Source organism: Puma concolor, chromosome D1 (genome assembly GCF_028749965.1).
Source record: "Puma concolor isolate L17-30 chromosome D1, mPumCon1.1.hap2, whole genome shotgun sequence".
Taxonomy (NCBI): Eukaryota; Metazoa; Chordata; class Mammalia; order Carnivora; family Felidae; genus Puma; species Puma concolor.
In genome coordinates, this window is record NC_141676.1 from 97,001,002 (window position 1) to 97,014,467 (window position 13,466).

The 13,466-nt window shown below is 52.3% G+C and overlaps 1 protein-coding gene across 2 annotated transcripts in view; it reads right to left on the reverse strand.

Annotated features, from left to right (window-relative positions):
* Positions 1-8,771, reverse strand: part of UBASH3B (ubiquitin associated and SH3 domain containing B) — a 141,207-nt gene extending 132,436 nt beyond the window's left edge. Inside the window, exon 1 of one of the 2 annotated variants that reach the window (XM_086678832.1) lies at positions 8,258-8,771. In XM_086678832.1, coding sequence (XP_086534958.1) covers positions 8,258-8,309 — 52 coding nt within the window. In that variant the 5' untranslated portion in view covers positions 8,310-8,771. The remainder of the gene's footprint in view (positions 1-8,257) is intronic. The other variant, XM_086678831.1, reaches the window with a different exon arrangement.
* Positions 8,772-13,466: the final 4,695 nt, after the last annotated feature.

A 13,466-nucleotide genomic window follows, 5' to 3' on the forward strand; every position in this document is an offset into this window, starting at 1 on the left:
AAGCAAAGAAATGACGGGTCCCCGCCGTCAATTCAAGGACAGGATGGTTACAGTCCGACGCACGAGACACCACTGGTTCAGAATTCCGGCTGCTCCGTACGGTTCTGAGTATGTTTGTCTGTGTTTAAATAGACTGGATACATGAGCAGCCATTGGAGGCACATTTCTTCCCTGCCCTGTAAGCATTTCCTACCCGAGATAAGAGACCAAACATTTGGAGAGGGAAGGCTCACTATAAATATTTTGGAACGGGGCACAGCCAACACGGAAGCGGGATTCTAAACAAGCTGGCTACCTGATTCCGAGAGAAGGTTTATCCAACTAAACCCGAAGAGAAGTCTGAACCATTCGGCTGCCTCTGGCCATCTGTGCTGTCCACGTCCCCTTGGCATTTTCCGGGCTGCTGTGAGCTGCTCTGGTGGTGTTCCTTTCAGCTTCCCGCTGTGGGTGGCGACGGCCCTCGTCCCTGGCGGGGTTCATTGCCACGGCTGCTTTATGTACAAGAATGTTCACGCTTCCACTGGGGCAGCCGAACACAACGGGAACTGTTGTTACACCAACAGCTGGTGACTTCCAGAAGGGGAGATGCCCCTTTGATTAAAAAGGTGCCCGTGGGCAATTTGTTTCCCCCAGGGGCTGGGCTCCAGGCACCAACCTCCTCTCTCAGTTAACCAGCACTTTCCTTGTGTTTTTGCAAGAGAGCACATCATGTGCCAATTTGAAAATTACACTATTGTGTACTACTTAAATGACGCCCCCCTCCCCGCCCGTTGTAATTACCTCCTATCATTCTTTCTTCCCGTTTGTTTACTCTCCAGAATTTCAATTGTCAGTCCTGAACCGTTTTCTCTGAAGGGAGAAGAGAAGAATTTGACAGCAAAGCACCGCAAAAAAATAAAACAGACACGGAGAAGCCAAATGCTCTGGAACAGACAAGCACACAAGAGGCGGTGAAAACATCCTCGTGCCGTCCAGAGACACCTGTCCGTGTCACCCTCGCGTCACCAGAACGCCTGAGGTGTGGTTGACTTCGACCCCTTTTGCAGTTGGCAAGTCTGAGGCCCGGAGAAGGAAAAGGCTGGGTGTGAAGCCACATGGCCAAAAAATGAGAGCAGAGCGAGAGTGCAAAGCCAGGGTCTGACAGAAAGGTAAACTGAGTTTGCTTTATGCGACCACTGGGCTACCAGTGGGGTGTGAGCGGAGTACAGAGCCTTCAGACTATCACCCAGGCCCAGAAGGATGCACAGGGGGGCCACTGTGGAGGATGGCAGTCAGCTAGAGAGAGTTCCAGGCTGCCTCTGACAGCCGACTTCAGAGGGCCAGGTGGTGAAACTTGGCATTCATCTTCCCCTCCTGAGAACCACGCGGAGTTTACTAGGATGCTGCGCACATAGTAAGAGCTCAGGCGATTTCTGGATGTTCGTCTGAGGCATTCGTTAATAGGCCTCCTCCCCATAAACAGTAGGTGGCAAGGAACACGCCTGCAAAGTCGCCAGGAAAATGGGGGGGGCTGTTGGCCAGAGGGACCAACAAGACAGGAGCCCTCCTATCACATGACCCTGAGCACCTGACAGAAGGTCTGCCACACCTATGCACCCACCCTCCAGGGACGTTCTCCCATAAGCCTCTGGGTGACACCCAGTGCCCCCTGGGAAATTCCTCCAATGAAGAAGACAAGAGCTGTCGGTCCCGGTGGGGACCACAAGTGTCTGGCTCTCCAGAGGCCACCCAGTTCCGCTGGGACTGTGCCCATCACAGTGCAGAGAAACTGTTCTTGAATGAGCTTTTCTCCGCCCCTTTCTCCAGGGCTACAGTCTGATTCCATTTGAGACGAATCAGAAGCCAACCATATGGCACTCCTACAAATCCCCAACCCGGGTCACTTAGGATAGCCAGCAGCTCGGGCAGCACTGGCTCGGCTCCAGATCTGCTTCTGCTCCGCCTGGCACCCCTCAGGGCGCTCTACGGACAGAGGTGCAGGGGGAACAGAACCCGAGTACCGAGGAATGGCATAGGCTCTACCCCCGACTCACTTCTTTAGGCCCACGGCTCAGTGAGGCGCGAGGAGATGAAACGCGGAGGCCACAAAGGAGCCGTGCAGGATAAGATCACCGCTGGAGTGGCCGTGACGCCTGTGTCTGCACCCAAGGCTCACTGACTGTTGGCACGGAATGGCACCCTCAGCCTTTCCAACAGCCCTTCAAGGTACGTGTGTTATTGTCAACATTTTACAGACGAGGAGACGGAAGCATTACACGCTGGACGGCCGGCCCCCAGGTCTCCCGGCTGTCTGAGCGACCACGGTTGACACGTCGGTATATGAGGCAGATGATGATGGGGTCTGTCCAGTTCCTGACTGCCCAAGTAGAGGGGCGCCCTGTCACAAGCACACACGCGTCGGGTGCCTGCTGGGATCAGGGGGACGCCGACACCTCCACCATCACTGTCACCGGCCAGAGTGGAGATGGCAGGGGACCCAGGACTCCCTAGGTTTATTGCTTCTCTGAAAAGGCAAGCCTTTAGCTCTGAGAACTAATTAGTGCCCACCGCGTGAAAAGCAGCCAGAGTTTGAGGCAGCAGAGGGCAGGGGGCAGGTGGTGACAAAAACCAGGGGACACAGTCCCGAAACATGGTGCTCTTCGCTCTTTGTGGCACTGAATCTCCTGAACCTCAGTTTTCTCATGAAACCATCCAACGTCTGAGACTTGAGAGTGATTACGTATATAAAGCTGCCCGGTCATCTCTAAGGTGGTCGAAAAATCTAAGGTAATATTATTAGGGCGTCACGGAACTTCCACAGAAAGTGGAACCCAAGGGGTTATAATTACGTTAGCAGCAAATTCAAAGACCCCAAGACCTACCAGCGACAACAGGAGATGAACTACTGATTCACGCAACATCACGGAAGAATCTCAAAAATATGAGGCTGAAGGGAAGAAGCCAGGCAGGCATAAGAGTATATACACTGTAGGATTCTGCGTCCATGCAGGTCTAGAAGATGCAAGCTAATCTGCAGTGACAGAAAGCAGACCAGCTCCCCAGGGATAGGGTGGAGAAGAAACTGACTGGAAAGAGGCGCAAGGGAACTTTCAGGGGTGACAGGCAAGTGCTGTGTCTTACGGTGGTGGTTTCACGGGGATGTTCATATGTCAAAGCTGATCAATCCTTCGATAGATTTCATTTCAGGTACATAAATTTTACCTCAATAAAATTAAAAATAAAAATGCGTGTTGAAGTCCCCTCCCTTTGGGGCCACCTGAGTGGCTCGGTCGGTGAAGCGTTCGACTCTTGATCGCAGGGTGGTTGAGTTCGAGCCCCGCGTCGGGCTCTGTGCTGACAGCTCAGAGCCTGGAGCCTACTTCGGATTGCGTCTCCCTCTCTCTGCCCCTCCCCCGCTCGTACTCTGTTCTCTCTCTCAAAAGTAAATAAATAAATAAATAAATAAATAAATAAAACGAGCCTTTAATCATGTGCTTTACCTCACAAGACTGCCGTGCTAATCAAGAGGGCAATTTGGTGCCTGTGAGAGTAATTTTTTCAACTGCAAAATAACAGACGTAGAGGAGTGTCGGATGAATGCGCGGTCTAGCCGGGTAGCTTCGAGAATTCTTTGCCTTGCCCACCTATAAGAAAGATCCTCTCACCCCCAGGTGGGTCAGGGTTTGTCTTCTCTCTCTCCCCAAGGTCCCTGCCCAGAAGTGGCCACAACTCAGGGATGCTGAGTTAACCATCCCTGAGTTAACTCAGGGATGCTGAGTTCAGAGGATCTAAGGTCAACCACCAGGTAAGCTACAGAAGGCCGGAGAAACTGGATACTTTAATTCATGGGCTCTGCAAGGTGCCTCTCAGTTGCACGCACAGCCAGCTCTGAGGGTGTTTTCTCTTTGCACAGCGAGGCATAGCAAATGCAGCTTACCGTCCCAAGGAAAGTTCCTTCTTCTACCGTCCTGCTCTTCAACTAGGCATCGTTCAAATATGCTTCATAGGAGAAAAGGTCGACCTAACGGCACATGACCATCTTGCTGGAGACCTCAACCAGCAAGCACCTTACTTCCGTTTCTTCCAACCCGACACAACAATACCATAATCCTATCTGTCTGGCGTCCACACTATATTTTTAAGTAATTCGAGATCCTTTCCTGCCCGTGACTCGTTTTGTCTTCACAAAGCCCCGTGAGTTACACAGGCTAGGTGTTACTGTGCCCGGAAGCTGATCAGGATATTGAGGAAAATGGAAAACCTAAAAGCTTTCTGTGTCAGAAGCGGGACCTGCACATGGGCCCCGGATCCCCTGCCCACCCCCTCCCTGCCCACCCCCATCCTTTTGCAAGACTGTATCTTTCCATCCTTAGCAAACATTAGAGTCATTTGCTAGAGACAGACGGCAGCCTCAAACAAACCCAACCAAAACAAAACAAAAGGTCAGCGTTGGATCAGCAAAGACTCCTCAAATTCAATGGTTTGGTGAAGCTCCCACAGTTGGCCTCAAGCTGCAGAAGAGATAAGAGATAAGAGCCCCACCCTCCCCACCCCCCACCAACCACAGAGGCCAGGAGGGGATGGTATGAAATCAAGTAGCAAAGCAACAAACCCCATCAGAGCGCCTGTCCCGCCGCCTTCTCTTCTGACCCCTAGGCACCCTCCTCCTTGGCTCGGCAGGCTCTTCTCTTTCCTTCCCACTAAACCTGCTCTAGCCTTGACCAAGCTGGACCTTTATTTTTAGAACTTCTGGAACAGAAACTTTTAGAAGAGCTAATAGGCACAGAAAGGAAAAGGAAAAAGAAAAAGGAAAAGAAAAAAAAAAAAGGAAGGGATTGGCCATTCTGGCCCCTTAAATTCTTCCTGAGGCCTTCCTAACACCTCCTTACGTTGTGCACTCCCTCCCTCCCTCCCTCCCTCCCTCTCTCTCTCTCTCTCTCTCCCTCTCTCTCTCTCTCACACACACACACACACACACACACACGCACGCACGCACACACGCGCACACACGCGCACACACGCACAGACACCGGAAAAATCGCTACTTCTTAATCCTCCATTTGGCAGGTCTTTCTACAGCAGTGTCGATGGACCGAAGGTAATAGGGTGGGATGGAAAAATCCTAGCGCAGCTCCAGGGAAGTGATGAGCTAGAAGGAACATACCCTGAGGTCACCCTGCTGGCTCAGCACTCCTCTCCCTTGTAGGCACCTAATAAGCATGCGCTAATTAATCCTGTTCCCCCCAGAGGGAGCCAGTGAGGCCCTGAGGAGTTAAGTGACTTACCCAAGACCACAGCACAGGCTGGAATAGGACCTGGGCCTTGCTGGCCTGAGCTCTCTGCCCACCCACCCAGAGCTCCGTGGAAGGTCCCTTTCTGCTGCTGCAAGGCAGCAGACCCAGGGACACCCACAGGGAAACCAGAGCTGTCGGCCTGGGCCTGGGCTGTGGCCTGGGCCACCACCATTCTCTCCAAAGGGCCGCGTTCCAGACACTGGTCTCATCCCTTCCTGAGGCATCACAGCCAAGTCTCCCAGAGCCCAGGAAACCATCACTGCTCCCTCCTGCTTGCGATGTCATCGTGCTGCTGCCTCCAGCCTTAAGGCCTGAGAAAGAGGCTTCTCAGAAGCTAAGCCCGATGCCCCAGCTCTCTTTCTTCTTGGCCTGGCAGCCTAGGGAGAGTAAAACCAGGTCAGGTGACAGCCATCGGCTCTGCCCCCACCCCACCCCCCCAGGCAGGGAATCTGATGGGGAGACAGAATGGCAAAGCCAACCTCCTTCCAGCCCAGGCTGCCTCATGAGGACCCACTTGGCCCCCCTTTCATAATAGTCATAATAATAATAATTGCTGTGATCGGCTGAAGAATGGCTCCCCAAAAGATAGACAAGTCTGTATCCCTGGAACTGTAAACATTGCCTGATGATAAAAATTAAAAAAAAAAAAAAAGCTTTTGCGGATGTGATTAAGGATCCTGAGATGGGAAGGCTATCCTGAATTACCTGGAGGGGCCCTAAAAGCAATCACAAGGTCCTTATAGGAAAGGGGCAGAGGGAGACTCGAGCCACAAAGAACGGCGATGTGGCCACTCAGGCAGAGATGAGAGTGATGCACCCACAAGCCAAAACCTGCCAGCAGCCACAAAGGCTTGGGTGAGGCAAGGGATGGATTCTCCCCTGGAACCTTCCAGAGGAGGCACGGCCCTGCTGATACTTTGATTGCAGCCAGTGACACAGATTTTGGGCTTCTCGCCTCCAGAACTGGGAGAAAATCAACTTCCGTTGGCTCCAGCCTGCAAATTTGTGGTTATTTGTTATAGCAGCCACGGAAACTAATACAGGAGCTGACATTTAATAATTACCCACTAGGCTCCAGGGCACTGCCCTAAGCGTTTTACCCGCATTAAGGCATTACATACTGGCTCTGGATGTGAGGTCAGGCAGACATACTCCGGGTTTGCAGGCCAGCTTTATTGCTTAGTGTTGTGACTTTAAGCAAGTTACGCAACTTCTATAAACCTGTCTCCGAATGCGTAAAACAGGCGTACGAATTAGCTTTCTCATCGCGTTGCTGGAAGGCTACGTGGTTACTTAAAGTAAAGTGCTTAGAACAGTATACAGTAAGTACTCAATAAATGCTAGCTATTAGGAGATCTCAGGAATTCGGCCAGCCACAATTAGACCATCATCCTCATCTGTCAGGACATGGGCAAGGCCTCCTGGACCCAGTGCAGGAGAAAAGACGCCGCTGGCAAGTGGGTTTGAAGAGCCAACAGGACAGTCTGAGTGCAGTTAAGCATTTCTTGCCTTAATTAAGCAATTTAGGTCCTTACTGCTGGCCTCGCTTCCAAAAAGGCAGATGCCCAAGACGGCGCTCATTGTGCAGCATTGCCCAGCTGATTTTCCAGCCCCTACCTCCCGTGCTTAAGGAGAGGGAGGCACACACATCACCCATAGTAAGGACCTAAGTGGCAACATAACATCCACGCCTGACGCAGCCCTGCAGAACCCACCACACTTTCTCCCTGTAACTCTGGCATGGGGAAGCGGAGTCCCACTGCTTTGGAAGTCAACCCCGGGCAAACACCTGAGTCAGCCTCCTGAGTTTCCAAGGCCACTCCAACCAGTCCCAGCCGGGCGGGGCGGAACGATAAAACCAGGGGTCTGCTTTGGTTAGGAGATTGCAGCCAAGTTAGTAAAGAACAGAGGAAGCAAGATCCGCCCAGGGGTTGGGGAAGGGTAACCTAGACTTACCAACCGAAGAAAAGGGAGGAGAAAATTTTTTTTTCCTTAACTTGGCCCTTTCCGATAAAGTTTGCCCAACTCTCCCGTTTAGGTGATGTCATTCAAAGAAGCAGCGCCTCCACAGGATGGCAGGCCTTGGGTCCCCACCTAAGAAATCTGCCCTCCAGAAATTAACCAAGGGAGAAGGGGCCTGGCCCGGCCACCCGGCCTTGGCTTCCTCCTAGGCAGGGTTCCAGCCCCACGGTCTTAATCGACAGGCTTAAGGCCCCTGCTGCTGCTGCTGCTGCCGCCTCGTGCAAGCAAGCGGCCGGGCCTCTTCCCGGCGGACTGCAGGAACAGCCACCTGCGCTCCCTCGGCCCTTCCCCACCCCACCCTCCAAGGGGAAGAAGGATGAGGGAGGACAGCTCCCCTCCTTACTCTCGGGCACCCACAGATTTCCGCGCTGCCGTCACCACTGACGAGAACCCAGGTCCCCAGGAGGAATCGCTTCTCCTTCCTATTCCATCCTCCCTATCAATGAACACGCAGCAACACCCACGTCCCCGCTCCTCCTACTCCGCAGGGAGACCGACCCGGGGAGCGACATCCGGAGCTGGAAGGCACCGCAGTAAGAGCGCCGGCCCCTCCGCCCCGCCGGTGCCTTCGCCTTTTCCCAGCCACCGGAGGATCCTAAGCCAGCCCAGCGCTCGGGATGGGATCCTCGGCGGGGCCCCGCCTCCCCGGGGGCCCGGCGCTGCAGACCTCGGGGAGCCCGCCACGGACGGGCTCATCCCACCGCGGGGGCCGGCCGCAGGGCACGGCACCTGGGACGCGACCCCGTAGGCGTGCCTCACCTTGGGCGCCGCAAGCAGGCGCCCCCGCCCGCTCCCGCGCCGGGAGGGGCCGAGTCCCGGGCCGCCCGCGCGCCCGTTCTGCCCCAGCAGGTGGTGGGCAGCGGGGGAGCGCGCCGCCCGTCCGGCAGGCGCGGGGAGGCGAGCCGGAGCGAAGCCGAGGGCCGGCCGCGTGGGGCGCGAGGGGCGCGAGCCCCGCCACTTACGCGCGGGCTCTGGGGAAGCCCATGGAGAGCAGCACGTCCAGCGCCGATCCATGCTTGATGGTGCCCGGGCGCTGCTGGCGGCTCCTCCGCGGGGTGACTTTGCTGTACAGCTCCTCTCTCGCAGCCATGCCGAGCGGGCCGGGGTGGCCGTACTGAGCCATGGCTCAGCGGCCAGCCATCGCCGGGGAAGGCGCCCGAGCCCGAGCGTCCGGGAGGGAGCAGGGGAGGGGGCTCGGGGACCCGGCGCCGGGCGGGAGGCGGCGGCGGCGGCGGAGGCGGCGCTCGGAGCTTCCCCAGAGTCGAGACTGACGCTTCCTGGTGAGGCCACCGGAGCCGGAGCGGCCCGCGGGCTGCTGGGGCCGGACCAGCCGTCAGCTGCTCGGGCCCCTGGGTGCCCCCCAGCGCGGCGCCCGCAGCAGCCCTCTCTCCTCCGCCCCCTTCCTTCTCCGGTCCCAGCAGTCCGGGAATTTGCAATGAGTAATTTTTGAATGGATCAAAAAGGAAAAAGGAGCCCGGTGGGCCGGCCCTGCCTTGCCAGCACCGGGGCCCCGCCCCTCTCTTAAAGCCACAGCGCCGCCCGAGGCTGCTCCGGGCCGGGCGCGGGCCGCCGCGTCCGGGTGCGGCCAAGGCGGCGGATTCGAACCAAAGAGGGCCGCCCGTGTGCGTGGGTTCCGGGGAGTCGCTCCCCAGGCCCCAGTCTTCTCCATGACTTGCACATAGAGCCAGCTGGGCCTCCAGATACCAGCTCGGGCCGTGTCAACTTTCATGTGGTTCCTGCGGTTGTAGATGGGTTAATAATGGAAATTGGGCCAACTGATGGATGGTATTAATGAACCAGAAGGCCAAGCCCTGTAGGCCCAGATAAAAGGTTTTGCTTCCGAAAGACCCTACAAAATCCAGAGGATTGTCGTGGCCACTGGAGACCAAGTTCCCAGCAGGTGGCCAAGTGGCCACACTGAAGACCTACCGTGCTCTCCAGGACTGAAATAGTGACTTCAGGGACCTCAGGCTCTCGGGCCTGGGAGGGGAGAGGGAGAGGACTGAGTGGGAAGAAGAAGAGAAAGGGGAAGATGAAAGGAGGAAGGAGAAGGACAGGGAAAGTGGGAAGTGGAGGGGGAGGTGGAGGGAGAAGGAACAGAGAAAGAACACTTTCTAATTATAAAAGGTGTTCAGGCTGGAAATGGGTGGGTTTTCGTTAGGGAATGAGCACCCTGTCAATGAAAGGATTCAAGGAAAGAGTAGCTGATCATTGCTCAGTGGTGACATGTAAGTGAATGTGTATCATAGGTTGGATAAAACTACTCTCACCTCAAAGAAGGTGGGAGTCTTCTTTAAAAATAAATTTATTTATTTAGAGAGAGAGAGAAAAAAAAGGGCACAAGTGAGCGAGTGGCAGACAGAGAGAGAATCCCACCAGGGGCAGAGAGAGAAGGAGAGAGACAAGCAGGGCTCACCCAATGTGGGACTCCAACTCACAAACCATGAGATCATGACCTGAGCCAAAAGTCAGACGCTTAAACGACGGAGCCCCCCAGGCACCCAAAGGTGGGAGTCCTAACCATACCCACCCCACCCCATCCCCCACACCCTGAACTTGGCTTGGGGGTTAAAGCTCTTTCATTTGGAGACAAACTTATCGTCCTCCGTCAAGGACAAGAGCCCCACTTGATTTCATGGAAAAGGCACAGAGTAAAACCTTAGCTGCTCTTTTTTTGCACAATAATGAACCCAACATTTATTGGACTATTTTATGTCAGTCATTGTGCCACGCATAAGAAATGAATTGACTCTTTGAATGTTTATGACCCTATGGGGTGTGTACAATGGTTATCCCAGTTTATAGATGACAAAACTCAGCTCAGCAAAGTTGAGGAAGATCATAATGCTGGTAAGGGCATAATGAAAGCTTTTATCCACTGTGGCGGCTGGATAAATTGCTTCTGCCCTCCACAGCCCCCTGCCCTTATCTGTGTGCATCCTAGTAACCTAGCCTTACATGCATGAGGGTTCTCCAAAAATATCAGCTCCTTTCCCTGCCTGGAGTGTGTGTGTATGTGGGGGGGGGGGGGGGGTGACCAGCGCTCGCGAAACCGTTTTTTGCTGCTGCTTTATAAGACGTCTAAAGGTTTTAGCAGGGGAAATGACACAGCTTAATTCTCTTGGGCCAGAACTGCTTTTCTAAAGAATGTCCAGTGGTGCTAGAAGTGGGGAGATAAAGACTACTGGGGCTCCATCAACAATGTGCATAATTCTGCCTTCTGCCTGTGTAAGGGGTGCGGGAGAGTTCATACTTCCCAGGGTGAGAGCTTCTGCTAGAGCAGAGGAAGTGTCCCAAAGCCTTGCAGAGCACTTGCTCAGAGCACGGAGCAAAAAGACAGGACTGGGCTGAGAAAATCATACCTAATAGACTAGCCTCCTGGTGGTGGGGGTGGGGGAGGGATCAGTAAAGGATGCTGGACCTTACCCAATATTCTGAATTTCTTCCAAATACCTGGGCTGAGAGTCAAATGATCTGGAGGCTAGTCAAGAGATAATAATGTCTGTGGAAGCATTTTGTAAACCAGAAGCATAACAAACAAATAATATATAATATTACAAATATATACAAATATTACAATACAAACAAATAGTAACTCAAATGTATTGAGAACTTACTATCTGCCAGTGTTCTTCTTCGTTTCTTACATATATAACTTACTCATTTAATCCCTTGACAAGACATTGAAATAGGAACTGCCATATTATCACTGGCCACTTTACACATGAAGATGTGGAAGCAGACAGAGGTCAAGTATCTTGTCCAAGGTCACATGGCCAATAAATGGTAGAGCCAGGATTTGAACTCTTAAAACTCGTCCAAACGACCCCTTACTGCCATCGTTATGACGATGAAGAGACGTCAACCATTGAAATAACCTCATTACCTTTCTGACTCGTCCAATGCCCCCTGGCACAAAATTGCTGGGTCTCTGTTTCTCCAGCAAAATTGAATTGTCTTGCTCCCTGCCTGTAGGCAGACTGTGCGAGGAAATGTTGAGTATAAACATAGTTGTAGGTAGCCTGGAAAAATCACTATGGAAAACCAGACTCCTTAGATGGGAACTGTTTTGTCTGGAGCACTTTGACAGAAATCCCAGACTCGTTTCCTCGCCCTTCTTCAGCACGGTTCCAGCGCTCCTTATATTTAGGACTGATGTCATTTGTCTGCACAGGACAGAGGGCTGGCAATGAGGGTGCATCGTGTTTCGATTGTGTTAACTTTGAAAAGCTAGGGGAAGCTTTATATGTGTCCATATCATTATATTAACTGTACTCCCAAGTTCAGAAGCCCGTCTTACGTCTTTTTCTTCTTCTCTCTGTCCTTAAGGAACGGTCAAGTGACTGCAGACTGTTTCCAGTCCCGAGGGTTAGAAATGTTGCTTTGGCAACTGAAGGCAGTTTTTGAATCACTGGGAATGATTTTAGCCCCCAGACTTCAAGGGGATTCCTCTTGGCCAGAAGACTTTGAAACTTTGTAGTAAGGAAAGAAAGGGGAGGACGGGAGGGCTCCAGAGCTGGGAATCAGGATGCCGAGGTGTTGGCTGTGACTTTGATACGTTCTCTGCCCATCTCGGGGCTTCAGCTTCCTCACCTGCCAAATGAGCGTGTTGGCTTAGGTTGGGGATCCCTTGGACTTTGCCCAGGGACCCTCAGGGACCCTTTAGGGACAGGGGTTGTTGGGGTTGTGTGGGTGAAGCATGACATCCTCTTCTCAGAGTGGGTACACTTTGTCAGCTTTGGATCACGGGCGTTTCATGTAAGGTTTTCTGTGGGAAGATCGTGGAGAGGATCAAAAAACATCTTGAAACCCACTAAACTAGCTGATATTTAATGCCCAGTCTAGTTCAGAGAGACCATAACTTCCCCGTAAAAGGCAAAGTACAGAGGCATGGAGTGGAATTGTTACAAGGGGAGGAGGTTACTGGGAAGGGACCCACCCGTGAGGGGTGGGCAGGGAGAATGTTCCACACAAGTAGCATGTTAGAGAAACAGACTTTCCCACTAGAAGAAATGCTAATTATGTGACGGGACAGAATGCTACCACGTGAATCACATTGCATTATAAATGTATCAAACCAACATGTTCTTTACCTTAAATTTACACTGCGTTGTGTGTTGATTACACCTCCATGAAAGAAAAGAAAAACTAAAATTAAAAAAGTCATGTCACGGGGCGCCTGGGTGGCTCAGTAGGTTAAGGCGTCCGACTCTTGATCTTGGTGCAGGTCATGATCTCACAGTTTCGTGAGTTCAAGCCCCACGTTGGGCTCTGTGCTGACCGTGTGGAGCCTGCTTGGGATTCTCTCTCTCCCTCTCTCCCTGCCCCTGCCCTACTGTGCTCTCTAAATAAATAAATAAATAAATAAATAAATAGGTCCTGTCGGTCCTACCCTGTCCTGAGGCACAATAACAGATGTAAAGACTTAGAGATTGGCGACTATTTCACAGTATTATATTTGTCCTTAGGACTTAGTTCAGGCACATACAATGTCTGTGGTAGTATTTCTACAATTCCTGCTGAGTTGTTTAATCTTCAAAGCCATACATACACACAGTAGGATTAACTAAGGCAGAAACACAATTTGGAACATCATGCCCACCGATGAAAAAATTTTCTCACACATTGGAAAAATTAAGATCCCTCCCTCCACTGCAAAAGGAAGAAAGAGAGAGGGGGGAGTCTAATTTCTTTTTTATTTTTGCCCACTTCTGAACAAAGCTGCCAGCGTGCCCTTCTGGAATCCTCCTAGGAGACACTCCATGGTCAGTGTTTCCTCCTTGCAAAGGCCTCATCCCAAATGTCACTGCCCCAGGGTTTGTGAAAAAAAAGGCTTTCCCTCTTCTCGTACAACTTCCTTTTTGTAAAAGCAGCAAAAGGAGAAATCTTATTTCTAAGAAATAGAATAAAACTAAATAGCTATAAAAACCTAGGTAAGAGGCCAAAAAACAAAAAAACAAAAAAACAAAAACCAAACCCCCAAAACCCAGCTTCCCCTTGATTTAAAAGAGTGGGGAGGCGCTTGACTGGCTGAGTCGGTAGAACATGCCACTGGGATCTCAGAGTTGTGGGTTCGAGCCCCATGTCGGGGGTACGGGGTACTTAAAAATAACATTTTACAAAAATAAATAAGAGAGTGGAAACAATAGTCATGGACCAAGATACTTGGAA